Raw genomic sequence first — 26155 nt, 5'->3', positions numbered from 1 at the left:
CACAAGTCACAAACAAACAGTAAAAATTAAGACATTTTAGATTTCTTTTGCAAACTTTGTTTGTAGTCCAACTTTTCTGCGTCAAAGCATAAACATATTTAACGCATAATTATGCGCATTACGTATTTTCCTATTTGGAAGTTTCCTTGACAACGGGTTAGTAAAGCAATAAACTGAAAGTAGGTCGTGATGAGAGGCCACTCTGTCTGAAACACGACCAGCCACATGGCGCAACATGTGCCAGCTGAAAGCTTTGCCCGTCACTAGCACAACAGGGTTTGTTTTTGTTGTTGTTGCCTTACTGGTTAGAAGCAGATAGATGTAGAGTTAATCATATCTGATCCCTGAATAAATAGATGGGGTGGAGTTGAGTTTTTGAGAAATGCCAAACCCAATACACAACTTTGGAGAAATGTTTTAGATTGGCATCAGGTAAAATAGTTTTATGCAAGTAAGATGTCATACTTAAAATTTACCTTTATTCCAATTTCTTTAACATAATTTTAATATTTAATCCTTTCAGATTTTCTAGCACATTTGATAGAAATGATATTTACATGGTTGCATTTAGGTAAAATATTGGAACATCATTATTGGAGGTAGTTTTATTTCATAGCCCAAGTGAAAAACTGAAAATAAAAAAATATATCACACAAGACACAGCTATGTGCCATGCTTGATTTTAAAATTTGTTTATTTTGTTGGAGGACCATCTTTAATTTGGGTTAGAGATATGGTAGAGCATGTGTGATCTCTGTGATTTTCAATCCCTGGAAGCAGATATATTTAACAGCATGGAGAATGAGAGGAAACAAATCAATACACATGGCCCTGAGCATTTTGTGTATCAAGTTGTGCTGTACACTCCAACTCAGAAATAGCTAGACCCGGCACACTCAGTGCAAAAAAGTAAACTGAAAATGATCAAATTCTGTTATTTTATATACTTTATTTCCTTCACAACAAATTCAGTATATATTCCTGAATAAAACAGGGAAGATAACTAATCAAAACTCTGCATCTGTTTCTACAGTAAATCTCTCATTAGGCATGAGTTAAATAATAAAAGCTTGAAGTCAATCAGCACTTAGCAAAGCAAACCTTCGAGACATACTTTTAAAAAATATCATAACATAAGGCTTAGGGTACATCCACGCATGCAGCTGTATGCATGTTTACGTGTGCTATGCCTCTTAACAGTTATAATTTCCACATAGGTTTACAGCAGACAAGTATTGCTTTTTTGTGTTGAGAATATCAGACTGCACAAGAATTAAATATGAAAGTAGCTTAACATGTCATTGTGAATTATGGACCATGTTCTATTCCTTTGGAACACTTTTTGTGAGCAACCTAGAAACATCAAATAATACTGTCCATTGTAGATATGTTGTTATATCTATCAGGTTGGCTAAGCTCACTTTATTCTTACACTTTATGTCTTAAAGTTCCAGCTTTAGGTTGACAGACCTGACGAGTTCAAAGATTAATATTGAGTGTTTAAAGAGCAGAAATTATTAACAGTCCAAGACAAAAAAATTGAAAAACAGCTAAAATCAGAGTGAAATAACAAGGGAAATGGAAAAAGGTTGGACAATCAAAATGCGGAATTTGTGTTTGTTCATGATTTAAAACATGTGGGTATATATATATATATATATATATATATATATATATATATATATATATATATATATATATATATATATATATATATATTAAAGCTTCAATTAGAAATAACTAGACCATGTAAGACAATTGAAAAAATCTGGCACACTGCACAGATCTGGCACTTGCTATCAATCTGGCATCAATTCTGAGCTACAGTATAAGTGAGGTATTGGAAGACAGCAGCTAAATGTTTTGAATGTAACAGTAACAATATGCACCTCCACCTTTTTAGCGACTTCTAAAAAAAAAAAAAAAAGGAAATGATCATGCCACTGACTAATCTGTTTAACTTGCTTGTCATCTTTGTTAATTATGTGAACACTTAAGAAATGTAGAGTATTACACCTGTCCAGACTAAAACACAAAACGTCAAACATAAAAATAGACTAAGTGGAAATAGGTGTAGGAGTACCTTCAAGAGATCTGTACTAATTATCAGTGCATGAACAGTCTGCATTTTCATATAGCTCAGAAAATAATGGAACCCCACTGTAAAGTGTATTTGAACTATATACTGGTAAAATGAATGTATTAGATTTCATCTACATATTATGCATTTAATGCAATAGCTTCAGTTTTTTTTTTGTTTAATAAAAAAAGATCCTCAAATAATGTGCTAGCCTTCTGACTCTGGTGAGTTCTGCATCAGCTTATTTGCTTCTGGATCAGACAAACCCAAGGAGATCATCACGGGGTGGATCCATGATGTTGTCTGAGTCACATGGCTGTGGAAATAAAAAGAGACACCAAATCACATATACACTGACAAATCACACCCTTCATTTGAAGCATTCAAATGTAATTGTGATCAATAAAAATCTATTATATGCTGAAAATCAACAAGGAGCAAGCAACAATAAGCAATGACAGTAGATAAAAAATGTACTGTATCTTAAAAGCAACTAACTTGATGTAGTATTTGTCTCCATTTGCAGTATATGCTTCATCCCAGCCATAAGGTAAACCTAAGTGGAGACAGACATTACGGTGTCTTGAAGCTCAAACGCATTTATGTATGCCACATATTTACTAATTTGCACAAGTGATCAGTCTACATCACACTCTGTTACACTTCATTAAATGAGTCAGTGAGTATTCTGCAGTCTGTCACATGCACCACACATGCAACATCATTCTTAAAGTTAAGCATTTCTTCTTTAGCTTCAGCAGGTGAGGGCACGGTGACACTCCATGTGCAACTCAAAACAACAGCCCTCCCAGTGGACAGCACTCAGCTGAAACGTGAGCATCATTCTTTAAGAGGTCACATGTAGCCCAGCGTGTGAGACACGTTTTCCTTTTTTTTCTCTTCCTCCCCCGCCATTCTTTTCACCTGATCCTTCAGCTCCTGGCTGATTATCTGTCCTCCCCCTCCAACACTTCTATTGCCTCATCATTCTCTCTTTCATCAATCTTTCTACCCTTCTTTTCTAAATTTTTTGCCTTTTCTTCTTCATTATGAATCTAAAGACTGTATGAAGTAAAATCTGAAGACTGTATGTCATTAAATTTACAGAGAAACAACTTTTAATTTGACACAATATTCCAGATTTGGGGGAAAAAATTGCTCAATGATTTGGCTATTGCAGGTTTACATTTTAAATCTGTTTTTGCCTTAGAAATAATTTTTCCACTTATGGTTTTTGCAAATAAAATCATATTTAAAAAAAAAAATCTACTTCCTTACTGCAAAACAGGTTGATGTCTGAGCTACACTCACCATCCATTTTAACAGAAACACATTTATATCTGCTCATTCGTGCAGTTTTCCAAAAAGCCCGCAGCACAATGCATAAAATCATACTAATAGATGTGAAGTCAATATTCACATCAAATATCAGAAAAAGAAAAAAGTGGGATTGCTCTTCTCTTTAGCCATGGCATAAATGCTGCTGCCAGATTTCAGTATTGGTAACGAGTATTTAGTACTGGTTTGAGTATTCCAGAAACTCCTGTTAGTTTCCCATGCCACAGGATGGTGAATGGTGAATAATGAGAAAAACCAAAAAAAAAATCCTGTGAGCATAGGGTCAGCATTCTGTAACATTTTACTGATGTGAGAGATCAGAAAAAAATGTCCGAACTGGCCTGAGCTAACAGATAGTCTATAGTAAATCAGATACTCTTTACAACTTTGGTGAACAGAAAATCATCTCAGAATGCACGCCACATCAAATCTTGCGGTTGATGGCTGGATGGGACAGTTGAAGACTAAAAAAAAAACAGGAAATACTTTTTTCTAATCTTTGACAGTCCTGTTTCAATGGGTCTATACACAATAATAAACTACAATTCCTGTTCTTGGCTGACAGTTCAGAATTGTTTCTATATTGCAGTGTGTCCACATGATTGGGTTTACATATAAAATATGTATTGCCACCAAGCAAGATAGAGAGAGTTATAATCATGCTTATTTTGTAAATGTTGTTGTATGATGTTTGCTCATACTAAAAATAATAATTAAAATGTATGTATTTATATCACATCTGCAACATATTTATGATCCTATGATATAGAGGTAGTCGTCGACTTATGACCTATGCAACTTACGACCACAATGCTAGCCGCGGCGTACGACAGTGCGTACCAGCTTCCGGCATCATTTCACAATACTGTACATATAGCCTACTCTACTTACGACCAAAGTGTTACGACCGGTCTGTCCTACACAGTCTCACCCCACATCGTCACATATCGACGTTGCCTCAGATGGCGTAGACACATGAAGGGAGCCCCTTTGCGTCGCTTTTCAACGTAGATGGGCATCCTATACACTTCAATGCAAATCTCGCGTCGCATTTCAACGTAGATATAATATAAATAATAAGTGATTAAGTGTGTAGGACGGCCATCTACGTTGAAAAGCGACGCAAAGGGGCTCCCTTCTGCGTCGGATGTCTACGCCATCCGAGGCAACGTCGATATGTGACGATGTGGGGTGAAACGGGGTCTGTCGGTCCCAATCCTGGTCGTAAGTCGATGACTACCTGTATTACTTTTACACTTTGAGAATAGGGAAAAATATCTTAATTCTCTAGAACACATTGGTGATGCATGTCATTTAACATTTATGCATCCACATTATAACGATTTTACACTGCCTATAAGAGTTTTATCCTGAGCTTACTGTCTGGGTTTAGTTTTCAGTTTCCTTCTCTCGCTAGTTGGTGGATTGCCAATGATAAATTGCCTCTATGTGTGTGAATAAGTGTGTGTGTGTGTGTGTGTGTGTGTGTGTGTGTGTGTGTGTGTGTGTGTGTGTGTTGTGTACTGAGATGAACTAGTGTCTTGTTCACTGTGTCTGTGTTACACTCAAGATCTGTTGTGATCCTGACCAGAACTACCAAACTACTAAAAACTACTGTCACTGAGTAAGATAGAAAAGTCTATGATTTTTTAAAAAGAGAGAAACATCTGTTTTGGCAAACGCTTATGGTTTGGGCTCTACTGTTTCATCCATCAACATCTAGACGTGCCCAACTTTCTTCCTGGACATCATCCACTCGGCGGAATTTCATGCCAGCACACCTGGCACATCATTTCTATATGCTCCTGAAATCTATGATTAACTGTATCAGGTGTGTTAGATTAAGCAAGGACCAAAAAACATCAGTGGTGGTAGATCTTGTGGATCAGGGGCTATGCAACCATGATTCAGAAAAGCCAAATACATCTGCATAGACATTAAGATACCATTATTCATGGTAATGTCCTATTTTATGCAGATCTAAAAACTAAAAGAAAGAAACAGTGATCCTATGGTTCAATGAACGTCTTTATTTCTCACGATTCTGCTCTAAATCTCAGTGGACACTATCTGTAACTCATCTTTAATAGGTTAACAGTACATATGAGTTAATGATTCAATAAATAAAAAAATATATAAACAAATTCAACAGATAAACACTTCTTTATAAACCTAAACAGTGCTGCAATATACTATACTTAAATAAATAACTTACCAAAGACAATGCATTTCCACATTGAAAACTAAACCAAAAAATTATTAATTAGTAAACCAGCCAACTGATTGGTTTAAGATATTTTTCTGTTAGCAATTTCTAGCTGCTTTGCTTTAATAAGCCCCCTTCTGTTTCAGTTTGACATTGTTGTCTGACTCTTTGTACAGCGCCTGATCCCTGCTGAGTGCTGCGTGACATCCAATGCTTTTGAAGAACCTGACAATTGCCTTTTCAGAGATTTGTATCCAGGCAACAACTGCAGCGCTGAGGCAAATCAGACCCAATGGGCGTATTGTACCAGGAAATGCACCTTAGATTGTGCTTCCTTATTGGATTGACCTAATTCTTTTTACACCAAAACCAGATTATGAGATTTTTTCCTGATTAGTTTATTCTATTCTATAACATATTCCTTTAATGTGGTACAGTGAAAGGATAATGCGACCAATATGTTCAGTATCTGCTATATCGTATGATTATGGGTAAAAATGAACAAATTAATCAGATAAAAGTACTATATATTTGTGTCTACAAATTTCGTCAATATGTATATATCTTTATATATTTGTATATTTTCTTGTTTTAAATTTAATTCTTGTAAAAACTCTCGTTAGATACTTGCAGTACATGTTACACGTGGAAATTAAGATTTTGGATGGTAACCTCAAATATAATAGTCCCTCAGAATCAGATTGCATCATCACAAAAAATTATGATACCCTAAGCACACCATAAATATACTGCTGTAAATGTTTTATTTAAATGTTTTATTTTTATTTTTTTTTTTGGGTTAGGGTCCTTTGAACATTCTTATAAAATCTACTTACAGTCCACCTCTATGATGGCTTGCACTGTGCGAATGAGCTCCTGAGCCTCCAGAGCAAGCGTGGAGGCCGTTACAGATGCTTTCTTCCCAGTTTGTTTAGCCAGAGTTTGAGATGTTGTAGCCAGATTTTGCTGACATTCAGAACTACAAAACATAAAAAAATACAGCACTGGTATCCAGAAATTATGAACTTATTTCCAATTAAACATGTTAGATTGGTCATGTGTACAGAGAAAATGTGCTTGTTATATAGATAATCTCAATCTTAAAAACTTGTTTATTTTTATCTGCTAATGAAAAAAAAAATTAGAAATATTGAAAATGTTTAACAGGCTGCAGGCCATTGGATGTTTTCTTGGATAAGAATTAAGGTAGTATAAAGTAGCACTGCACTACTCCTGATCTTTTATTATGGACAGCATTCAGGGTCTGAGTGGATCAGGAGCTTATTCCAGGAATGCTAGGCACAAGACAGGAAAAAACTTTGTGAATTGTAGGGCATGATCACACACTGACACACTCATTCACATCTTTGGTCAATTTGGCATTGCTAATTCACTTACCAGCAGGGATTTGGGGGGTGTGAGGAAAAGCATTATCTGAAAAGCATTATCAGAAAACTCACATGGACACATAAAGAACATGTAAAGCTCGACACAGTGACCGATAATATTGTTTAGAATTACATCCAGGTTGCTGAATGAGACTGGGATCTTATATCTGCACAATCGTTGGTAACAAACATAAAGCTCTGACTGCCAAGCACAGAGCTTATAACCAGAATAAAAATTTACAAAATTGAAATACTCACTAATAGGAAGTGACTAAAACAATATACAGTGTGTGGATTTATCAATTATGGTGGAAAATGGGTGGGAATATGTTACATCTGTGTATTTGCTGTACATGCTGTGATCTGTTCAGTCTTTCCTTTATCCATTTTTTCTTTTTTTTTTTTTTATTCCTCAAATTGTGGCATTGAAAAAAAAATAAAAAATTTTGTATTGTGTTCTAAGGCAATATAGCATTATAAAAGCTATACAAAAATGACCTCCCTTTGACCTGACAGGAACAAAAGCACAAAGACCAGGCGGCTTGAATGCTACAACCCACTGTCCAGTGTGACACCTTACACAGAAAATGTTAGTGGGGAATGGGCTTCATGTACTCAGACCCACTGACACAGATAGAGAGTTATGAAACATAAAAATATTGCACAATTGCCACACTTTCAGGACACTGGAACAAAGCTGAAAGAAATATTGTCCTTCTTACCAATAGTTGTTTAAATACATTGCAAGCATATAGTCTTTTACCTTTTGAAAAGCTTGTACATATGACACAGTTTAAATTATTTATTGATTTACTTTTACTTTATCGATCTTTTCCTATTTTAAACTTATTATTTGGCACCTGAAGCGTGATGCACATATTTTCCAGCAAACAATTCACTTTCTCACTTTTCAAATGACCAGAAACACATTCTCATTATTTCAAGATTTCACACTATCTGGTGTCAGCCAGAGGAGGATAGGTTCCTCTCAAAATTTCCTTCTCATGTTGTCTCAGGGAGTTTGTCTCCTCTCGGCTGCTTATTAAGGATCTAAATCTACATCCAGATTCCTGTAAAGCTGCTTTATGACACTGCTTGTCATTAAATGTGCTATGCAAATAAAACAGGACTTAAATTGATTGTTTTCTGTAATACTTACTGCACAATATATATTATCCTACACATTTATAGACCCTATTTGGATATAGTGACAACTTTAACCAACAGTATAGTTCCTTTTCCCAAATACAATAACATTTTATTTAGTTTCATAAAACGAACTGCAGGCCTATTCTGTCTTTTACAAACATGTCCCATTCTCCTGAACATGTGTGGTAGACATATAGACACATCAGTAACTTGATTTAGTAGGGATGATCATTAAATGTCTGTGGTTAACAAAATATGTACAGCAAGAGAATGTGAGTATCTGTACTAATTGGGGCTTAAAAAATTCACAATGAGGCCATGCCGATTTAGTAGCCACTGATAATACTAATCATTCAAAATTAACATTGTCTTTTAATGAATTTAAGGATGAAGTTTTAAAATAAGTAATTTACATTGTGTTTTTGTACACAGTGTAAGTTAACTTTGTGATATGTAAGTAACACGCATTGTGTAGTGCTTTTGACACCACACAATCCAAATTAAAACATCTGATCAGTGCGATGATCTCTTAGAAGGTTGTTCAAACACGCCGCTAAGCTTGTGGCATATAGTAATAAAAGAAGTTGTTAAGGTGTAACTTAGAGCTGTGTACAACAAACTCCAAAAATGTTGGGATACTGTAAAATATAAATAAAAACACAATGCAATGATTTGCAAATTACATGAACACATATTGTAATCACAATAGAACATAGAAAAACATATCAAATGTTTGAAATGAGGAAATGTACCATTTTAGGGAAGGCAATTTTTATTTAATGGCCAGAACACAACTTTTGGGATGGTGACATCAAAAGGCTGGAAAAGTATGTGGTTATTAAAAGAAACAACTGAAATAAGATTTTGCAAATAATTAGGGTAAGTGACAACAGTAACAGTCAGTAACATGACTGAGTATGAAAAGAGCATCAGTCTCTCAGAAGTAAAGATGGGCAGAGGTTCACCAGTCTGCAAAACACTTTGTCTAATTAAGAAACAATTTCAGAATAATGTTCCCCAAATTGCAAAGGCTTGGAATAGCTCATCATGTACAGTACTTAATATTATCACAATATTTAGAGAATTTGGAAAAATCTCTGTGCACAAGGGACATACAGTAGGCAAAAATCGGTCTTGGATGCTCATGATCTTTAGGCTTTTAGGGGGCATTGCATTAAAAAATAGGCAAGGGTCTGTAAGGGAAATCACTGCATGGACTCAACAGAACCTTCAGAATTCATTCTTTGAACATAGTTTTCTGTACCAGCTAAAAATGCAGATCATGCAAAGAAGAAGCCATATGTGAACATGATACAGAAATGAGAAAACTTATTTAAATATAGACACCACATCCTCTGGTCTAAAGAGGAGAGGGACCATCTGGCTTGTTATCAGCACTCAAAAGCCTGCCTCTCTGATGGTATGGGAGTGCATTAATGCATTAAAAGGTATATACAGGTTTTAGAGCAACATGTGCTTATATCCAATGGAAGTTCTATGTACTGTTGTTAAAAGAGGGGATTGTAAACAGTAGTGCATTTTCGAAGTTTATGTTTTCTATGTTCTATTGTGAAAAATATGGGTTTTAATAAGATGCAAATCATTTAATTCTGTTTTTATTTAGCACATTGTATTGTTTCTAATCCTTAATAAATGTAGAAAATACATTTTAGACAATAATAACCTCATCTCCACACTAGTAAATTATATGTCCATTAATTTTACTTGCGCCTAAATAATCATTTAATTTCTTAATGTTTATAAAAAAAAAAAATATATATATATATATATATATATATATATATATATATATATATATATATATATATATATATATATATATATAAAATATAAATTATATATATATATATATATATATATATATATATATATATATATATATATATATATATATATATAAAATAAAATGAGCTTATACTGTATTTCTCTAGCTGGTCTGTAAACTGAAAGGTAAAAATAAACTCTCTTACCTATAACTCCCGAAAGATGCTTGATTTTCTCTTAGAAAATCTTGAATGACCTGGCAAAAATATATTTACAGTATACCATTAATGTGTAAGTTCCTATAGTTTTTATTTATCTTTTATTATCTATTTATACTTGTTAATACATTTATCTGGTCTAATATTAACATTATATATGTCATATGCATTATAAAACTTTCTCTGATGTTAAATAATAACTCCAGTAAATAAACAGTAACGGTAAAGGGCTACAGTAGATGGATCAATTAAAATAAATCCATTATTATGAACTTAGTTTAAATTAATTAAAAATAGAAAACAACAGGGGATTTCCCTAACAAGGAGAATGTATTATTAAGTGCAATGTATTATGCAAAGTACCAAAAATAAATAAATGCAAGTTTGAGATGTTATGTCAAGATCATAGTTTAGGTTAATAAGGTTATAGCCATGGCACCAAAACACAGAATTGACAAATAATAAATTGGCAAAGTTGAATATGATTACACAGTTATACATTTATACATTACCTCCACAAAGTGCAGAAGTTTGCCACTGGAAGTTTCAAACCCTTTCTTTGTAGCTTCACTTTTCCTTAATTGACACTCGAGCAGAGCAATCCTTTTCTTCAAATCCTGATCCTCCTGAATCAAATACTGAAATTACTAGATGGTATTACTAGACAGTATTGATGTTAACATTTATCTACCAGCATTCACTTCCAACCAACTTCAAAATTTTCTGTGCAGCCCTGGAAAAAAGTGATCCAATGCTGGTTTCTTTTGCATGTAATTTCCTTTAGAATTTTCATTTCTACTTGCACCTTACATCATAAATTGCACAGAAATTAATCCAGACAATGTTGTACATATACTTTGCTGTTTGTTTATTTTATTTTTGTGTCTTGTCACATTCATAAACAAAATGTGTCACTGTTCACAGTTCTTTCACTGAATGTGTCACATTCCTTAAGTGTAGTTATGAAATTACTGGGTCTATGTTGAATCTTGTTATTACAGTGCAAAATGCTGCTCTGTTCACAAAAGTAGCACTCATCCTATGTAATGGTACAATAGGCATGATCAATATGAATAGTAGGTTTGGGGTCGCTCTGGATATGGGTTTCTGCCAAATGCAATAAATGTTCATGTAAATTTAAATGCATGTAGAATATTATAATTTCATACAGCACACTTTTGAAGAAAGGAGTGGTTGAAGGAAGAGTTTATGAGAGTAAGGGAACTAGCTTGTGTCACCTAGAATTTCTAAGACATGCATTAAGATTCAGTAAATCCTGGCAACAATTTTGTCCCTTCCTGCATGTCTTTTCCAATTAGTAAAGCCTAAAGCAAAATTCCAAATTCTAACAATACTGATGCAAAACAGCCAGTGTTTTGGCCATATATCGATGTGTTTTTGTTTATATCTAAATACAGCATATATATATATATATATATACAGGAAAAGATGAAAACTACTTGTGGTGTTTTTAGGCTTGAAAGCAGAAAAGCTCTTCAGACAACAAAAAGTATGTCATGCTTTTTCCACTTCCACTTTCCATTTGGTGAAAAACTGCGATTTTACAAATACAATAACATAAATGAGATTCTTCTGTGACCTGTGAGGCTGTTAACCAGATTTTTCTTCATCAACCCACGTCACTCAGCAAGACCACGCTAAAAGCCTTCACTGCACTTCAGCCCAGTTACTGAATAATACAAAGCAAACAGTGACCTACTTTTTCATAGTACAGGGGAGAGGGAAAACTTGAGCTGGATCAGAGTAGGGAATGGGAAGTGGGCGTTAGAGGAGTGGGCTAATGTCTTTACTTTAGTGGCTGGGAGACTAGCTTTTTTCCTGGACTATACCTTGGGTTGGTCTGACTTTTCTGCTCTCTGAGACTTCATCTCTGCTATCTCTTCCTCCAGGAGGTGGATAACCTCTTCATAGTCCATCTCCATGCCCCGTGCCTGCTTGTTTGCAGCCTCAGCCAGCTGGACCTGCGTCTGCAGAGATCTTCTCTCATCCACAGCCGCTTTTGCCTCCTGTAGCAAAACAGTAAGAGTCAGAACGATGCTGCTGGGAATGCACTGAGTACGGTGCTAAGGGGTTCTCCCCCCAACAAAGCACACTCAGCATGCTGCCTCACTGTCTCAGACTCTCCACATGCTCTCAGCATGACCAGGCACTGCTCTAGATCAGCTACAATTCTAACTTTTTGATTGCAGACTCTAACTCTGGTCTTGGTTTGAGGAAATGTTGTTGAATTCATCTACAGTGAATGGGTGTGGAGTGAGTTGGAAAGGAAGGAAGGAAGGAAGGAAGGAAGGAAGGAAGGAAGGAAGGAAGGAAGGAAGGAAAGGAAAGGAAAGGAAAGGAAAGGAAAGGAAAGGAAAGGAAAGGAAAGGAAAGTATTAATCATGCAAGTGCACAGAAAAACATATTTCAAACAGAACTAAAAAAATAAAAATGGGGAATGCTACAAGGCCAGTTGAATTAAAAAGCAATGAAGTGCCTTAATGGTGAGTAATAAACAGGTAACACTAGTGGCATGAGTCAAATCTTTTTTCTTTCTTTTTTTTTTTTCATTTTACAAGTCTGACTTATGCCAATTTAATACACATGCTACTGTTAGAGAAAAATGCATATGTCTTAAGAGATTCATATCACATTTGTAGCTTGTGTGAGTCAGTTACATATTTAAATAAATAATGCTTTATTTTATTGCAATCAGTCATAAAAAAAGACTTTTCCACAGTACCTAATTAAAATGATGAGACTCTTAAGCAGTGCACAGAAAAAAATGTAACATCACAAGACTATTTGTACATATATTTCCACAGATTTCCACAAGTGAACAAGGCAATGCTCATTCCACAAGTTTTCCCTGCAATATCAATCCCATGTCACCAGTGCACAAGATATGTGCTATAAGGAGCAGGAATAATCTCTTCAAACTTCTGCAGCAGCTGCCAACTTTTCACAAGCCAAATAAACCATGAGCTCCAGTGCTCCCTCCTTTTAGCAGTCACAGGTCTCTCTCACATTTATTTTTGCACAATACAGTACATTGTTTTTACATGATAATACTATGCAATTATATGGTAAATAAATACATAAAGATAGCATCACAGGAAGACCTGATTAATAAAAACACAAACCAACATTCAGAGGCTAATTATACTTCAGAAAGTTCAATACTAGTTCTCAATGCTTTGTATGCTGTTTTGAATAGCAAATTATGGCATGAAAAACATTCAGACAATGTTTAAGCTATGCTTATAGCTAAAACATGAAGCACATTTATTTGTGATCGCAATACTCCATTTATATTAAATCCAGGAACAGTTTATTTGAAGCATTGCACATCTCAATAAAAGAATCAAATGGAGACACCTCATTCCTGAACTACATGCCCATTCTCACGTGGGTCACAGCTCACCCCACATACACACACATACATGCGCACACACTTTTCAGTGCTCAGTGGCCCTGGTGCAATGCGTGGATGGCACACTCATCTCCAAAGGGAAGGCTTAAAAGCCTGCTGCTCCTCTGCTGGGCAGCCTGTCTGCCTACCTGTTACTCTAATGGCATATATAGCACAGAGCACGTGGGCGGGGGTGAAGAGAGCAGAACGGATCCAGAGAGGCAGATCCAGGTTTGAAAGAAGTGCAGGCTTTTAAAATAAATCCTTGCTTCCTCAAGACTGGGCTTTCAGCGCTCCCTCTTGGTTGCATTTGTGTTTGGCTTTCTAAGTAATGGAGCTCAGTGTGGGGTAGGGATCACAAATCTATCATTGTGCTCAGTGTGACAAAGGTGAGGAGAAGGTTTGCTTTGACCCAATCACCTAATCACCTATCGGAGTTTGGGGGGGGGTGTCACACATCTCAGATCTATCTGTGTTTGTGTGTGTGTGTGTGTGTGTGTGTGTGTACATATATATATATATATATATATATATATATATATATATATATATATATATATATATGTACACACACACACACACACACACACACATTAGAGCTGTCAAAATTAATGTGTTAATAACATGTTAACGCAGCAAATTGATTTTAATTAAACAAATATTTATTCTGTTTGACCATTTTTATTAAAAATAAAAAATAAATAATAAAATAATAAAAATAATAAAAATAAAAGAGGCGGAATTAAAACCTTCAACACAATTCACATTTATTTACAACGTCCTTTTTTTTTACTTAGATATAAAAAAATATTTCCACTGGAAAAAAAAAAAAAGATCTCCACTGAAAAAGTATTTCTAATCATTAAACATTTGTTTTACTGAGCGCCAAGCACCAAAATCCGCCATGATGCACACATCCACCAATTAAAACCATTCGCATGGAAACATAGCAAAAGTTCAGTTTGGTGCCCTGATGATTTGCGTATTTTAAAACACCATACTCACTTTAAAACATTTGCAAGAATATTTTGTTATTTGTTATATCATGCTCTATGTTGAGTATGGTTTTACTAATAATAAAAGCATCCATATTTGATTAGAGTATTAAAAACTTTAAAAGTATTAACTTAAGGTACATTTAGAATAGATAGAAATGTGCAATTATGTTGTGATTAATCATTAAGTAACTCATGACAATCATGCTATTCATATATATATATATATATATATATATATATATATATATATATATATATATATATATATATATATATATATATATGCATGTAACTAGATTTAGTGATACTAGACTAAGTGATGGAGCTCAGTTGTTTTCTTTTCTACATTTCTACATCTTGGTAATAACTGAAACAAAAAAAAAAATTCTAGCTGGACCACATGTAGCACTGAAATCTTAGCACAAATATAGAAGGATGAGAGCAAGGCAGAGACGATAAATCTCAGGTATCTTTTTAGGCCAAGTTGCTGCAAAAATGAAAAGGGATACGTAAAACCCCATACAGCTATCTTCATTACACGAAAAACGTATTCAAATGTATCTTACTTTCAATGTGTTATATTAAGACATCAGTACAATCCTTTAATAAGTTCATCTGGTGTTAATGATATTCAATTACATCTGCTAGACTAATGAATTTAATTTATATAACAGATTGAACCGAAAACGCCACTTGGAGTTGATTTCATTTTTTCATGACTCACTGAAGAGAACTATTTCTACACACAAGCTCCATTCTTTACTGTGCCCTACACACTCTAACTCCCACATACAGTGCGTGGTACATGCCTCCTGAACCCAGGGCAGCTTTAACACACACATAAAGCTAAGAATGGAGTATAGAAGTATAGTGTGAATGAGGTATAGTATATGCACAACATCTAGTCATATATATGTTAAAAGTTTGCATATGCATCTTCAGCACTAGCCACTTCACATTATGCTGATAATTTTCAACAGAACATGATTTATGTAGAGCATAAAGGCAGCTTGCAGAGAGCTCCCCCTAGGGGCTTTTTGTGCAATGCAAATATAATCATGGAAAGATCTGATTTAAAGTGACAGGTACTCACCAGCTTGGCTTTAGTCAGCTCTTGCTGCATCTCCTGACACAAACTCTCAGACTCAGCCACCCTATCCTGTCAGGGTTAAACTTCAGTTAAGTCTAAAAAATGAGCTTTTTCTGATTTATTTTATAATAACATTCTTAATTGTCTTTACACTGTTTAAACCGTTATATAGATAAGTTGTGTATCTTCATGTTATTCACACCACTGTTCATTTTAATGGGCAAATTATCTGCATGTTTACACAAAGTGATATAACAAATGTCACCTGCAGTCTCTTTATTTCTCTTAAGGCCTCAATATGATCTTTTCTCATTCTCTTCATCTCATCCAGGTCATCAGTGTCAGATGTTGATACCTCAGAGAACACAAAGAAGAACATATGTTCACCATGCTTTTTTTTTTCAAAATTATATCCTATATATTTCCCGCCCTAGTCAGGAGTATCCAAATCCTACCTGTGGATTTGACGATGAGTCTGTCAGATCACCAGAAGTGACTCCAGATGTTTGCTGTCTTACTCCTGATTTGTTTGTCAACTTCAAAAATTCCTTTATCAGCATCTCAAAGTCTGATTTAAAAAACGAAATGAATGGGAACATGTGTTTTCTATTGTTTTATTTTGAACCATATTGTAAAATAAAATGTACATTTTAAATGATTACAAAAGAACAAATTTTATATTCCTATTTACCATGATTTGAACAACCAGCAGCATTAAGTTAATAATGAATTTGAAATTTTTCACCTCCATAGGCCATGGGTCCTCCTTGGTCAACTTGGAGTCTTTCTCTCAGTGTCTGGAGCTGACACTCCGTCAGCTTTAGGCCCAAGACCCCCAGTGCCTGCGGATATAACACAGTCATCTTACAAAAACTGATTCAGAGTGTAATTTCATTTTATTTTCTCTATCCTTTCTTTTAACCCTTTTCACATTCTTGTCATTTTTAAAACATTTACTTTTTATATGTCTTAGTCAAAGACACAGTATTAAAAAACAAAAAAAATACAAAAAACTACTTAAATGAAATATAGCAAATTTAGCAGACTAAAACTGTCATGGCCTGGTGTGACTGAGCAGGGTGAACAGCTGCTATCAAGTTTTCCCATTACTGCACAGCAAGAGCGTACTAATGACATGTATCATCTTTATAGCATCCAGCAGTGCCAGTAATTTGTTTCTACATGATACACCACAGTAATGGCTCAGTGTAATAAAGAGCAAGGCTGAGCAGAATTTAACGTGATTGTCTGCTGGTTAGTTCACCAACATTTGACCCAGCTGTTAACATGTAGTAAATAATGAACCTGCTCCAGCTTCTCCAGTTTGACTCTGCAGCTAGACAGAAGTGAAGAAGGCTTCTGTTGAGTGACGGTGATCATGGTGCTGAACTTACAGGCAGTAGTGGAATCTGAAAATGAAAATATTTTCATGAAATATATACATTTATGAAATATATACATATACATATAAAACCAGGCTCATATCATATTTACTATGACTTAAAAACTAGTATATATACCTTGTAGTCTTTTATGACAAGAAAATCTTAATAAATGTATTTTTATTACCCTGAGCTCTCACATAGGGATAGGAGATTGCAAAAGAAAAGCCACTGATGACCTCAGTGACTACAGTTATCTCAGAAATGCTGAGAAAAAACTAAACATTACTACCATTACAACATTACTACTGCAATCATGCTCACTATTAAGTACAACAATAACCATAAAAAAATACAGTATTAATGGTATATATTTGTTTCTGTATTAGTATAAAAACTTTCATATAATGATGCCTCACAGTGACCCAATCACTCTCCTAATACAGTTTATGTATACATTCGGAAAAAATGTTGATAGAATTATTGTCTGTGCATATACTTTCAACTAGATTTGTATTATTAAAAAACAATTTTTAACTTTCTTTCTATTTGCACATCTTTAAGTGGTAATAACTGAATAAATAAACTAGCTGGACCACATGTAGCACTGCCATATTACCATAAACATAGCAGAAGGATGAAATAAATAAGACTAGACATATGTTTCTATTCTGTTAAGAATCCTAAACCCCCAGAGCCTCCCATATGGCAACTTCCTCATGTAAAGTGGTGTCAAAAAAAAACTCGGTCATACTGTTTCTCGACAGTTTGTGCCTGACCTAAACTGACCTTAGTTTATTTTTGTCTTATCCTGGAGGATTATGCTGAAATAAATTGTAAATAACATCAATTTTACCCCTCTGATATTGAAGCAACAAGCTGCTGACTGGATTATCATAATATACAAATTATATTGTATTAAAATATATAAATATCCATATATATATATATATATATATATATATATATATATATATATATATATATATATATATATATATATATATATATATATATATATATATATATATATATATATATATATATATATATATATATATATATATATATATATATATATTAGTGAAAAGGTCATCCAGGTCATACACAAGATTTTATATATATATATATATATATATATATATATATATATATATATATATATATATATATATATATATATATATATATATATATATACACACACACATTTTCAAGACATCCAACTATGAAAGAACACATATGGAATTGTGTAGTAAACAAAAGACAGCTTTGTACATTTGGCTTTCTCTCAATCGGGTTTGGAATTCTCTGTCAGCTTCATGAGGTGGTCACCTGGAATGGTTTCCAATAATGTTAAGGAGATTCCAAAAGTGTTAAGTGCTTCTTTGTTGATTTTCCTTCACTCTCAGGTCCAAACCATTACAACTGAATTTATATCAGGTGATTGTGGATGCTATGTCATCTGATGCAGCACTCTATCACTCTCCTTCTTGAACAATTAGCTTTCGCATAAACAAGAGGTGTGTTTGGGGGTCATTTTCTGTTGGAAAACAAATTATGATCCCCATTAAGTGCAAACCAGATGGGATGGCATGTCACTGCAAAATGATGTGGTAGCTATGCTTGTTAAGTGTGCCCTCAAAGCATAGCAATGCATTTCCACACCATCACACCTCCTCCTCCATGCTTCACAGTGGAACACACATTCAGGAACCGCTTGTTCACCCTCTGGCTTGGCAGTTATTACCAAAAACCTCATATTTGGACTCATCATATCAAAGGACAGTTTTCCACTGATCTAATGTCCGTTCCTTGTGTTTCTTGGCACAAACAAGTCTTTCCTGCTTATTGTTATTCTGAAGTAATGATATTTGCCACAATTCAACCATGAAGGCCTGATTCACGCAGTCTCCTCTGAACAGTGGATGTTGAAATACGTCTGCTATTAAACTCCAAGTAGCACTTAAGTAAATCTGTGGTTTCTGAGGCTGGTAATTCTAATAAACTCATCCTATTCAGCATGGGTAGCTCTTAGTCTTCCTGTCCTGGAACGGGAGATTTCTTGAGATTTTTCTAATTGACTGACCTTCATTTATTAAACTTAATAGGGACTGAATTTTCTCTTTAATTAACTGAGTGTTTCTTGCCATAATATAGATTTTTTTACAGAAGCTGTCATAGCACTAATAGGGCTATTGACTATGCACTCATCCTTTTCTCTGAGACAACTGATGGTCTAGGGCACTTTAAAAAGGCAAGATATGTCACAAATTTACTCTTGACAAGATGCATCTGTGAAATGGAAAGCATTCCAGGTGACTTCCTTGTGAATCTAATGAAAGAATGTAATTAGTTTGTCAAGCGGTTTCATCAAAGCAAAATATATATATATATATATATATATATATATATATATATATATATATATATATATATATATATATATATATACTGTATATATGAAAAAGCTAATTTATTTTCTTATTTAAATATAAATGTTGCAGTACCAGAGTTGTCCACTGTGGTGCAGGCATTGTCAGGGGTAGTGACTAAAGGAAGCTCTGGCTTCACTGGTACTTCCCGCACCTAAGCAGAACGAGAGAGAAACAATCAGAGGTCTTCAAGTACCTATATACCTATGTACCTATGTACAAGTGTACATACACACACACACATATATGTACTGTACATAAATCTTTTCTGTATAGGTATATCTCCTATTTGTATGGGTTTTTTTTTTAAGCCAGCATTGAAGTCTCCTGGCCTGAACATAAAATCATAATCACAATAATCATGCAGTTTTGTATTTTCTATCACCATTTGCTTCACCAGGCACATTACTGTTAACAATCCTAGGCAGGGTATTTTTCATTAAATGTATTTCTGGGATGACTATTTTATGAGTTTGCCATTGGCATTATTTTATCTGTAAAACATTACTTTACCATCAACAATGAAAAGTTACAATTAAAAAATGTATTGTGTAGATTATCAGCAAAAACAGAAGCATGTTTGGATAATTGTGCCTGAGACTACTGATGTGAGGCAAATCATTATTTTTAAAGATGAATTATTTGCTATACAGCATTACTTTATTTATATATATATATATATATATATATATATATATATATATATATATATATATATATATATATAACTGAACAAAAATTCAGTGAGTTCTTGAATGAAACTGGAAATTAACCAGTTATATACAAGGCATATATATATATATATATATATATATATATATATATATATATATGCCTTGTATATAACTGGCTAACGAATTTCCAGTTTCATTCAAGAACTCACTGGAATTTTTTGTTCAGTCAAATGCACATAACCAAACCTTGCCTGAGTAAGTTTGACAGAAGGCAGTGTCTCACTTCCGAAGATAGGGGTCAGGTTCATTTTGGGTATTAGACCTCCTGGCATAGTTACAGATACTCCCCCAAGGGCCAGTGGTCTGAGCTGGGTGCCTGTAGTTGTAAGGGGTTGCAGGGAAATAGGGCTGTGTGGACCACTGCTGGACCCAGAGGAAGACCTTCGCCTGATAAATGCTATCTCCACTGTTGGATCAGGTCTGTGTCGGCATCAGATGGAATCTTTGAATACGTTTTTCATAAAGTTTCCAGAAACAAATATTAATGTGAACATTGCAAAACTCTCTTTTACCTGAGCTTTGTTCTACTTAAAATGCTTTTGGCCTCTTCGTGTGTTACTCCGATTAAGGACTCTTTATTGATTGATATGAGCTGATCTCCTGCTTTAAGTCTTCCATCCTAGCATGAAACATATATTATATTGTTATGTTATTATTAACAACATAACACATTTATATATATATATATATATATATATATATATATATATATATATATATATATATATATATATATATATATATATATATATATATAAATAAACCAAATAAATGAAAGTGGCATTGTGTTTTACCCTTTGGCAGTCTCCTCCAGGAATGATCTCCTGAATAAACACAATTGGCCCTTCTGCACGGTTTGCTCCACCTTTAATGATCAAGCCTAGTCCTGTTCCCTTTGCAACACATATCAGCTGAATCATGCAGTCACTGGGGGATAAGAAAAAAAAATGTACAACTGTGGCCAATATAATTACTTACAAGCGGATTATTTTTTTTTCCGACCTGAAGTAATCATTTTGCAGGATTTATTACCTGTGCAGAACAAACATCTGTCATTGCAGGAACACAGCTTTGCAAAAATGCCAATATTATTAACTTAGCAGTCTATGCAATGATACTTGGGACAGTTTTTCAGTAAAAAACAAACAAACATGTAATCAGTAAGAAGCACGTACCTTATTAAAGTGCAAATGAATCAGGCAATAATAAAAGGCAATAATAAAAGTGCAATAACTGTAATGATTCCCCTGTACAGATCTTACCAGCAGCCTGTGGAGTAATTGAGTTCATGCTACAGTCTTTAGGGCTCAAGATCTGAGGGCTTGTTGATCTGGATGATGATGACGATGATGCAGTGTCAGTCAGTTTACCTAAAAAATAGAAATACATTTTTATTAGATCGTACAAATGTAAACAAATTCACCAAAACAACAACTAAATAAATAACAAGCTCAAGCCATCTATGAATTGCAAAAAAAAGAGCATTTGTTCTTTCCTATTGCTGCAGAATGCACTGCAGGAAGTACACAGGTTTGGCCCAGAGGGATTAAGTGCCTTCTTGAAGGGCAAAGTGGCAGAGGTAAAGAAAAGGTCACTTAAATCTCTAGTGTAGTACGTCAAGCTGTCTACTTAGTCTACTTAGATTCCAGGAGTAGTTTTATTTTTAAAGCTAAAGAGGTTAACAGACATCTGTCTGCCAATTATTTAGAAATATTCTACATAATGAAGATACCTGTAGACAGAAGAGGAGGAGAAATCCTGCCCGTTCCTGAGCTTGTATTGCTGTTTGAGCCATATTTCTCCATGAGCCCAGCAAACTCTCCTCTAAGAATATACACAGCAGTCAAACATGTCTGAATAGAGCAATTACATGGTCTCAAGCATGCAAATCACAGGAGCTATGAATGCTTCTACTTGGAACTTGTGTCTCAAAATTTGCACCATACTGCCTTAAAAAGTACCGTATTTTTCGGACTATATTTTTCCCCACGCTTTTAACCCCGCGGCTTAAACAACGAAACGGCTTATTTATGAATTTTTCCTGGGTTTTTCCCGGTTTCACAAACTTCAAGCCAAAAAACTGAGCCCCATAACATTAGACCAATGAAATTGCGGAACGGGTTCAGGTGAACCAATGAAACTCTTTATATGAAATCAGATGCGCTCCCAGTGAATCGGGCCGCACCACATCATAAATATGGATGAGTTTCCTCTGATGTTTGACCTGCCGCTGTTTTTTAAACGCACAACGATGCCAAAAGATAAACTCCCGAGAGAAATTGTTGTGAAAGGAAGGAGGTAGACAGTGGACAATGACTTTCTTGGTAGGCTACTGTTTAGATACAAGCCGTGTAACAGACACTGTCTTTCGTTAAAGCCTGTGTAAAGTTCATTAGTTTCAGTGTAGACACCTGCTGCTTATAGACAGGTGCGGCGTATTTATGTTCAAAATAAAAATCTTTGTCAAATTCAGTGGGTGCGGCTTATATTTGGGTGCATTTAAAAGGAAATTACGGTAATCATGCGATTAATCGCAATTAAATATTGTAATCGATTGTTTAAATATATATATATATATATATATATATATATATATATATATATATATATATATATATATATATATATATATATATACACACACAAAACGGAAAACATTTTTTGGGCTGAAAACAAATAATTTCTAAGCTAGAATGTCTGAATGAATGAATAAATGTACATGTATAACACATAAAAAACACTCTAATAAAGAAAGCACCCAGACTGAAACACATAAGCAGGTTTTCATTAACAGTAATGTTCCTCTTCAAAGTGTAGGGATTGTTTTTATTTTGCTTATTCATTCCAGGTGGCATCTGATTGACCGGTGGCCCTAATACGTCAACATGCATCCAGCTCTAGCTCTGTGCCACAGACAGTCTCAGTAGTGAACACAATGCCAGCTCAATTAAGCCAACTGAATATCAGCAGATTTAGACAGATGTCCTTGATAAAAAATATTGATTATTCTATTGCAGTAACCAAGATTAGTATCTAGCTTTAGATGTGTGCTAAGGAATAGTTCCACAATACAGTCAAAAAATTTAGAGAATATAAAGAAAATAGTACAACGGTCTGAATTAAGCATAAGTCTTTAATGCACTTAATGTATTAAGACTATTTTTAGATTTATAAAAAAAATAAAGAGGCCATGTTGTCACCATCTAACAAAATTAATATAAATGAGCGAATGTGTTTTGTTTTAATATTTATTATTTGCCCACATCAGAATTTATCTCTGAACTTTATTTATAACAATGACTAAAAGATAAAGACACCTTGTTAAAAATACATTTATGAAATAAATTACATGAAGCGTAGCCTATACATAAAGCATATACCTGGACTCCTCGTCACGGACGATGAGAAGAGACATGTGATTTGTGGCTGATGCCATGCGCAAAATCTCCACTGCCCTGACAAAACACAGCAAACAACATTCCTTTATTTTTTAAGCATTAATACATGCATTATTTAATTTTGCTTTCAGCAATTACACATATATGAATAATAAATATGTGAATAAATATATATAAATAATAATTATTACCACTTTTTTCTATGTACAGCTGCTTTGAGACAATGACCATTGTTAAAAGCGCTATACAAATAAAAATGAATTAAAATTGAATTGAATTGAATGGAATGGAATAATTGAGATGAGGATATAGTTATAGAAGCATTTGACAAGGTGGGTAAGAGCAACAGATTCTTGCTCAAATGTGATGCTAAATATTCATCAATATTGTATAGACCACCGTTGGTGTATTAAAATATTTACCTCTCATTTGTAACGCCTGTTAAATTCATGTTGTTGACGTCTAATATGAGGTCACCTGCTTTAAGTCGTCCTGGCACAAATAGAATTAACAAATCAATTATTCAATTGTTCATTATAGATATGTAATGTGAAATTAAAGTCCAACATACCATCCTGTGCTGCAACACCACCAGGTAACACTCGCTTAATAAAAATCCCGAATTCTTCACCACTCAGCTCTCTGTAACCTCCAATAATTTTCACCCCTATCAGACAAAAGCAAAGGTTTGGGAGTTATAGTGCCCCTGTGGCATACCTCTGTAACCCCTCTTTGTAATTATTCCTACTATCTATGTAATTTCATTGAAACAATGTGAATCATAGAACTGGAACATTTGTTTATTTTCTAATAAACTGATGGTAAAATCAAGCATTTTTAAGCTGGTTTTGTTTTTTGTCCTCACCTAGTCCTTGTCGGCAGTCAGAGAATTCCAGTCTTTGCACAGCTCGGTTGATGCCGTGAGGACCCATGATTGTCCTGAAAAACACCTTTTATGTTGTTATCCACTAATTACATTTGAGCAATTTTAAAATAAAAGCTGCAAAATTAATCAAATAGAGCTTTACAATAGAAAAGGAAAAGCAGTGAGTTTTAAATAGAGTTAAGCGATTGATCCTAACATTCAAATTGACTACCTAATCATTATTGAAGGAACCTCTAATTTTATGTCTAGAATTTAATCTCTACAATAACAGGCAGAATAATTTAAGATTATTTAAATTCTTTATTGTTATCTAGGCCATTAACATTGAATGTAGATCTTGAAAGTGCTTTAAATGCTGTTTTTTTTTGTTTTTGTTTTTACAAATATAAGAAATAAAGCAAATAAAAAATACATTAAGAAAAGGATTTTACTTGTTTCCTGTTGCATTTAATGTGCTAATGTGTAAGAAAAACGAAGGAAAATCAGGAAATAAAGACCACGCTACGATGACCTGTGTCTGACCTGGTGTGTTTGAACTTTTCCCAGTGTGAACTGTTGCCACATCCAAATGCAACTCAAAAGCATTGTAGTTTAATCTCTGCAACAGAATCAGCATGGCTTTGCTATAACAGATTGTGTTGCAGGAGATAAAGCATTAAAACTGATCATTTAAATATACCACATTAGGATACACACTGTGGCACCACGCTGCATGCATGCCTAGAATGCATTAAACAAGTAAAGCCTGCAAAATTCCACCACAATGGATTTCCATGACAAAATAATGTTCCTTATATAGAAATGAGTACAAACTGTTTGTGACTGCATTCTGCTTTGAATTATTGTAGGATTTCCGAGTCAAACAATGTGTGTATGTGTGTGCGTAAATCCTGCCTGGACTCCATAAACACAGCAAATCCTCTTCACTTACACATGCACTGCTTACCTAACCCTCACAGTCATTCAGTGTATCTCACTGTCACACCCTCAACCCAAACAAAAAAAGAATTCAAATCATGTCATGATTTCAGGAGAAAAACTAGTCTCAAAAACATGCACAGCATTGCCAGACCTGAAAACATTCTACATCTGAAAACAAACAAAACCAACCTACCAGTAAAGCAGGGATAGTCCGTCAAAGTGCTCTGCCTCCACTGACTCTGGCAGCAGTGGCATTGCAGCTTTAAAAAACAGAGAATGAAATATTATAGATGCAACCTCATCACCAGGTAGGGGGGGAATGACAGTTCAAATCAGGACGGTCCAAGATGACCGAGACATAGCAATCTAGACTGACAGCTACAGACACGCGCCTACCTATCCACTAATCTCCCCTGATACCCAGCAGTCACATGATGTGCTTTACCTCTCTATTCACAGCCACGCCTCATAATATGGATCTCTGCATCTTTAACAACGCAACAAACAAACATAAGGCTGTAAGTTTAACAGAGTACGATAAGGTCACACATATCTATCAAACATAGAAATTAAATATAAAATGGGGTTTATTATGCATTCCAATTGTTTATTTTCATATTATTTTCAGAGGATTTTGTTTGTTTGTTTGTTTGTTTGTTTGTAATTACCAGTTTTCCATTAATGCAATTACAGTCAGCAAAACAAATGTAATGATCTAAATAAAAATCTAATTAA

General features: G+C 34.4%; 1 protein-coding gene across 1 annotated transcript; it reads right to left on the bottom strand.

The window, feature by feature from the left end:
• Positions 1 to 2264: 2264 nt before the first annotated feature.
• stxbp4 (syntaxin binding protein 4) lies at positions 2265 to 25800 on the bottom strand. The gene is made up of 22 exons (XM_046852901.1): positions 25614 to 25800; positions 24479 to 24552; positions 24185 to 24280; positions 24036 to 24105; positions 23596 to 23670; positions 21948 to 22039; positions 21469 to 21585; positions 21010 to 21188; positions 20728 to 20834; positions 20407 to 20635; positions 19557 to 19635; positions 16970 to 17073; positions 16410 to 16506; positions 16120 to 16232; positions 15930 to 16019; positions 15668 to 15733; positions 12015 to 12191; positions 10677 to 10790; positions 10153 to 10202; positions 6461 to 6603; positions 2579 to 2636; positions 2265 to 2396 (listed from the first exon to the last, which is right to left on the bottom strand). The coding sequence occupies exons 1-22, from the start codon at positions 25673 to 25675 to the stop codon at positions 2288 to 2290; spliced, it is 2301 nt and encodes a 766-aa protein (XP_046708857.1). The 5' UTR covers positions 25676 to 25800; the 3' UTR covers positions 2265 to 2287.
• Between the last annotated feature and the right edge of the window lie 355 nt (positions 25801 to 26155).

The sequence above is a fragment of the Silurus meridionalis genome, chromosome 7 (genome assembly GCF_014805685.1).
Source record: "Silurus meridionalis isolate SWU-2019-XX chromosome 7, ASM1480568v1, whole genome shotgun sequence".
Lineage (NCBI taxonomy): Eukaryota > Metazoa > Chordata > Actinopteri > Siluriformes > Siluridae > Silurus > Silurus meridionalis.
The sequence above is the reverse complement of the archived record's forward strand: the minus strand, read 5'-3'. Positions and strand labels throughout refer to the sequence as shown.

Coding starts and splice junctions, on each gene's coding strand:
- stxbp4 (XM_046852901.1), bottom strand. CDS start 25,675: ATGCCACTGCTGCCAGAGTCAGTGGAGGCAGAGCACTTTGACGGACTA. Junction 23,671..24,035: donor ACAGGCGTTACAAATGAGAG/GTAAATATTTTA, acceptor GTGTTTTGTCAG/GGCAGTGGAGATTTTGCGCA. Junction 20,636..20,727: donor TTAAGTAGAACAAAGCTCAG/GTAAAAGAGAGT, acceptor ATGCCGACACAG/ACCTGATCCAACAGTGGAGA.